This window comes from Phascolarctos cinereus, unplaced genomic scaffold (genome assembly GCF_003287225.1).
Source record: "Phascolarctos cinereus isolate Bilbo 61053 unplaced genomic scaffold, phaCin_HiC Scaffold_9;HRSCAF=440, whole genome shotgun sequence".
In the NCBI taxonomy this organism is placed as follows: domain Eukaryota; kingdom Metazoa; phylum Chordata; class Mammalia; order Diprotodontia; family Phascolarctidae; genus Phascolarctos; species Phascolarctos cinereus.
This window is the reverse complement of record NW_027556402.1, coordinates 217,485,515-217,491,514: the sequence shown is the minus strand read 5'-3', so window position 1 is coordinate 217,491,514 and position 6,000 is coordinate 217,485,515. Positions and strand designations below refer to the sequence as shown.

The following is a 6,000-nucleotide window of genomic DNA, read 5'->3' as shown; positions in this document are numbered from 1 at the left end:
CTCAATTTACGAACACTAGAAGGATGGTGGAGCCCTTGAAAGGAAACAGGCTGGCCCTTAGTTCGCTGTGAAACACTCTCAGAAAATCTGCATGCAAGAAAACCTGGGATACAAAAGATAAAGAAGTGAATGTACCTATAGCAGGCTGAAGAGGTACATGAGGAGTTAACAATAAATCCATCCCATGATCTCCTAAGTTTTACAACAGGCAACAATGCAATAAATACTACAGCAACAAATATAGGGATTTGTTTATTAATCTTTTTGGTTTACAAACAAAAGGCACTCAATAACGCTTCTATTTAAGTCTTATAAAAGAGTATTGAGTTACATTTTTATTCTAGGTAACTATCCCTACAACAGGCGAACAGAAAAGGAAGGGTACAAAATCACCGTCTTGAGAGAAATACTTCCCCCTCCCACTCCAAGCTCTATCATCACAGACTCAATGACTATTCATTTCATAAAGCCATTCCTACTTAAGAGAAGGTTTTGCTGTGCTCTTTGTTTTTGTTAATTATGGGGAATATGACTGTTTTCTGTATCAAAATTAATTCATTACAATCACAATGACATTTAAAATGCCAGACTCCAAAACAATATTATAAGGATCCCAGAATGAAAAAAATGTTCTTGAAAAACAAGTTTAGCAACTGGCTCATGTGGAATGAAAGTATGTGCTAATGTTAATGATGGAAAAAACCCCAAAGAGGTCAAGTCAAGGGAGAAAGTAACCTATGACAGAACTGAAATCCACAACCCAACAAGGGGCAAAGCACAGGAGAGGTTTACAACTCTCTCTCAGAGCATTTGTCTGCCCTTGAGGATGGAAGGTCATATCCAGGGCAAAGATGAAGGATCTTTATGCTCCACAATGATGCACGGATTCACAGTTAATTTATTTAACAGCCTTCCTTTAAAAGCAGAGTTTTCAACAGAGAAAGTTAGTGCAGGGGCTTCAGTACCTCCCAGACTTACAATCAGAGGAATTCAGAAGTAGACATACTTTTAAAAGTTATGGTTACAATGAGAACAATGAAACAGCTGAACATACACACGTACATATGTATGTACATACGTACACATAAAACGTGCATAGCTCTGCTCCACTCAATAATTATGGAGCGGTTGCTTCTCCCTCCAAGTTCACATACAAGATACAAAGATAGATCTTAGGAGTCTAGGTATATTTCACAGAAACCATAAATCATACCCATATTAGCATATTTTCAATACAACCAGAATACATTCAGGGAGGTGGTTTAATGCATACAGTAGGAATATTAATTAAGTGGAACAGTTAAAACCACAGGAACCGTCATTTCTTCCATTTTAGACACTGTTCAGGTCTCTCACACCTTGAAAAGGTATGGTCCTGGACCAGAAAGCAAATAGCATTTCAAATAATGAATATGTGTGTGTGTGTGTGTGTGTGTGTGTGTGTGTGGTGTGTGTGTGTGTGTGTGTGTGTGTGTGTGTGTGTGTGTATGTGTGTGTGTGTGTATAGTATCTTTTAAAAGGATGTTTAAAGTTTTTACTACAGAATGTTTGGCTTCAACATGGAAGCATTTTTCATCTCAAGATTATACACCTACACAAAAGAAGGTGTTTTCCTTTACAGTTAGCTTTTCACAACAATAACAAAATAAGCTTTTCAGACATTGGTTTGAAACTGACAAAGAAAATACCAAGGTGCTGATTTTTATGTAATTCTTTTGTGTTGTGAATTGACCTCTTTAAATATATTCAAAGATTCCTTGCTGATGATTTAAATACAGTACAACGTGATCATTTTAATTTGAACACAGTGTTATGCTGAACAAATTGTTAAATGAAAGTTATGTTAAAAGAGTATAATATAGCATTCTACTGAGATTTAAAGAGAAACCATAATGTCATTAAAATATACTTCAACTCTTTCTTATCCCTAGAAGTTTCTATAAATGTATTTCTCCCTAAAGCTAAAACCACATGCACAGAAAATAGACAGTATCTCCAAATTCCGTCAACAGTTTGCTATTAAACATGGTATGTTAATAAACTCCTTTATTTGGATTTAATACACATTATTCTTTGAAGCATTATTCTTTTTTTTCTTGAAGGAATTCAGCTTGCAAGTTAGAAAAGTAGTATATGCTTACACACATCTGTATGTCTGGTAGATGGCATCACTGCTCACAAATACATTCTTTCATAATGCACATTCAGTTTTTGTTGGAAAGAAAGTATATATCTTAAAAATTCTACAAAGACAATTTTATAAAAGGGGTGAACGAAAGGCATGGATAATAAGAATCTAAAGAAATCTTCAGGCTTCAAAAGTTCAAGAGATTCCTACTGGACTAATTTCACGATCCTCCATAAATGGAAAAACTTAGCAGCTGGTATTTCTATTCCTTTTAATATTTTGACTGCTCTGCTGTGTTGCTGTTTTTAATTTCCCTTCAAAAATACATCAAAAAATATACGAATTCTGAAATCCATCAAATCCTGTAGGTCAAGTGGAACATATGGCTAAATTGCCTTTCAATAATAAAATTAAGTAAACTAACTGAATCAATTCCTTAACAACTGAAAAAAAAATTTAAAAAAAAATGACACCATCACATTCATATCTGAGAATTTTCAATAACTTAAAGGATAAAAGTGTGCCATAGTTTAGACAAGATTTTATATAGCACTAAAACATTCCCATGGAAAAGAAAAATAAAGATTTAGTTTGAACAAATAAGTCAATATCTACGTCCAAATAAATGTTCCCATTCAGGTTAAAATTACAATGAAAAATTCACTGTTAAGGCATAGATTTCAATTGATGTGTTTCCAGGGTTGCACAGTTATATTGGTCAGTGGTCCTAATTTTTTCCCATGTTCCTCCCTCCTTGTTCTCCCATACCCAAAACACCCTTCCAGGATAAAAATGTGAAGCCTTGATTGTGTGGTTATCATAAAATTGGCTAATATTGGTTGGAGCCGACATCCACCCGTTTATTTTCTAGGTTTCTGTGAGTAAACACATTTAAATGTTACATAAAATGTACTGTCACTTATTCCACACTCCAGATCTAAGTTGGTTTAACGTCTTGACAAAAAGTGAGATAACTTAAGTACAGGGTTTGTGCAGTTAAGACCACCATATGCATAGATGTCCTAATGCTAAATTCTTTTCTTCAGTATCTCATAGTGCTGGATGCTCTAAAGTAGGACAGGAACTTATAACACAGACTAACCACAAAGTACCAGATGTTTCTTGCCATTTGTGATCTTGCAATAAAAATACGCCATATCAGAATCACAAGGATAGTATTGAAACCATAACGTATGTTCCTCAACCTAGAAAACAGAACGAAAGAAATAAAAACCAGCTCTTACAAGTCCCAAACATAGTGGATAACTGGAACCTGTATGTGGTTTATAAATCAGTAGTCAAAATTCTATTAATTTTGCTTTATAGAGAAGAAAGAAAAAAAAGCAGTTGAAAGTTCCACAGCTATTCATGCCTTTTTTAAAGGACATGTCTTATGAACATACATTTGTTAATAGTATCCCATCTGCCCCAAGAAATCAGCTTGTTTTATCTTCCTTTTTTCTTGCCCTGAAGCTTGTTTTAATCCTTAGTATTTCTCACAAGCTTTATCTCACTCTGGGCTTACCTGCCTTACATTATCCTTGCCACTTTTTTTGTGGTTTGATTTATGGAGTCTCGTTTCCATATTCTGTTCATGTTCTTTTTGAAGGAAACGTCCTGTGAAACTAGATTGGTCTCTTTAGGTACTTCCCTCACTTTCCTTCCTTCTTTCTCCCTAGAATCATTCATGATTGACAAAATTTTGTTATTAAAAACATCCTATCCTACCTCAGGCAGAATTTCCTTTAAAGGAAATCAAGAAATCATAGCTACTTTGTTTCTAAACTTTCAAAGAAACATTCTTCTAACGTACAAGATACACAGCTGACCCATTTCTCCCAGAATATTAAGAAATCAAAGTAAGCAACGACTTCCTCCTATGGCTCCTGTCACTTCTACTTTACCATCCAGGACATTCTTTTTGATCAGAATTAGGTATGGACTAACAGTTCCCCCAATTTCTTTCACTGTCTTCTAATGGATGAAATTCAAGGATTATTATGAAAGGTTCTTTTTTACCAGCATATGCCCTAGTCATATAAATACCCTATCATTTTTATATCTCGCCTTTAGATTTGTTTTGCAAACTCATTATCCATTTCTTCTATCTAGTTAACTGTTAAATAATACTTCCAAAGGCCAGAATGGATCAGTTCCTTCTATTTCTTGTCAACTCACCAAGGTACTTCTAAAGAGGATGATCTGCTAAGCATACACTGGGAAATATACACAATAAACTTACTTCAGCATCTGAAACAAAATATCTTCTGAATGTCATGTTGTTCAATTGAAAAAAAAAAGGTAAAAAGACAAACAAAAAAAAATCCTTCTCCAACCCTCTTCCCCACCCCCAAGAAGGATATACAAAAATGAAATTTGCTTTTTGATATATGTTTCCTTTGTCTATAATGTTTTTTTCCTAAAAATTGACATTCTGCATTTCTTGGTATCCTTATAATTATAAGGGACCTAGAAAAAGGTCCCTAAGATGTTTGAGTAGACCCTATAAATAAGTCATACGAGGTAAGAATGTGTGGTTGGGATATGATTTGTACCAATGGAGGACACACTGAAATCAATGATGATAGGTCCACTAAAGATTGCTATAATAATCTTATTTGTTCAGTAATACTGGGGACGGGACACATCATAATTTTTATAATAATTTACCAAAATACATCTTATAATAAGGAACAAATTTTAAAAGATCAATGTGGAAAAGCGGCATTTTTTCCCTTAAATTAGAGGTAATCTGACAAATCTATAAAGTTTCAGTGGAATTATAAGGCATATTTCCTTCTAGGTCACTAAACTTTCATTTTGGATACACACAGATTACATTCAGTCCGAGACAAGAGTTTATCAGCCTTCTAAGAGATTACACACCATATACAGGATGATATAACAACAACTCCATGCAAACCTACTTGTTCAAGTGTTTCCGTGCTGCAGGCAGACCCGACATTTCTTCATTCAATACATATTTCTTAGTTCCCATGCAGTAGTTTTCTATATATTCTGCCCAGTGCAACTGTCGCACATCTATATTAAATGTCTGCATAAAGCAATGTTTTTACTATTAGTTTGTCATGTGAGAATCATTTTAATCAGAACATAACCAAAAGAAAAACTTCACTTTCTAAATAATTACAACAGAGACAGAAATAAAATTAATGCCAACAATCATATCCTTATGACCACAAATAGGCTTTCCTTCCTCCCATCAATGTAGTAGCAGAAAAAGTTTGCAAAATGGGGTGAATCTTCATATTAGAAACAGAGGTAGAATCCCATTTGAACAATTATAGTTTTCTCTTTTTATCACCTAATACTAAGAGGGTCCTTCTGTACCCTCCCTCTCCCTTTTAAGTGTCCTCCTTCTGGCTGGCTCCAGACTGCTTGAACTATGTTGTTTTTTGTCTTTGGATCTAAGGTAAAGTATTTTGTATATGTAGCAGATTCTCAAGAAATGTTTCTTGAATTTAATCATTTGCAGACTGGCCAAGATGGAAGAATACGAAGAGGAGGCAGTAGAAGTTGAACTCTCTTCCACAAAGATCTAGAAAATGTCCTGAGTCCAAATTAGAAAATCTGTCTCTTTTCTAAATCCCATCTAGAAAGGTTAGATCACCAAGTGGGGAAGAAGTGAGTAATATATTTGGAAAGAAAAATGACATAAAAACAAAAGACACAAATAAAAATAATTCTTAAAAAAAAAAAAGGAACAAAGAAAGAAAAAATCATAGCGAGTTAATTTTTCCAGACTAAGTTGGCACAGGGAAACAGTTAGAGGTCTCTGTGGACACTGAAAATGGGGTCTAGTGAAGAGCATGGAAGAAATTACCTGTCAGATCGATGGATAGAGAGTTTGT

The 6,000-nt window shown here is 34.4% G+C and overlaps 1 protein-coding gene across 9 annotated transcripts in view; it reads right to left on the bottom strand.

The window, feature by feature from the left end:
* Positions 1-239: 239 nt before the first annotated feature.
* The window catches only part of FAR1 (fatty acyl-CoA reductase 1), a 104,830-nt gene continuing 99,069 nt past the window's right edge, over positions 240-6,000 (bottom strand). For 8 of the 9 annotated variants that reach the window (XM_021001970.2, XM_078148132.1, XM_021001968.2 and 5 more), the window contains 2 exons: positions 5,056-5,183; positions 240-3,333 (listed from right to left, as the gene is read on the bottom strand). In XM_021001970.2, the coding sequence (XP_020857629.1) occupies positions 3,171-3,333; positions 5,056-5,183 (291 nt within the window). In that variant the 3' untranslated portion in view covers positions 240-3,170. Of the gene's footprint in view, positions 3,334-3,583; positions 3,804-5,055; positions 5,184-6,000 lie in introns of those variants that run through there. The other variant, XM_078148134.1, reaches the window with a different exon arrangement.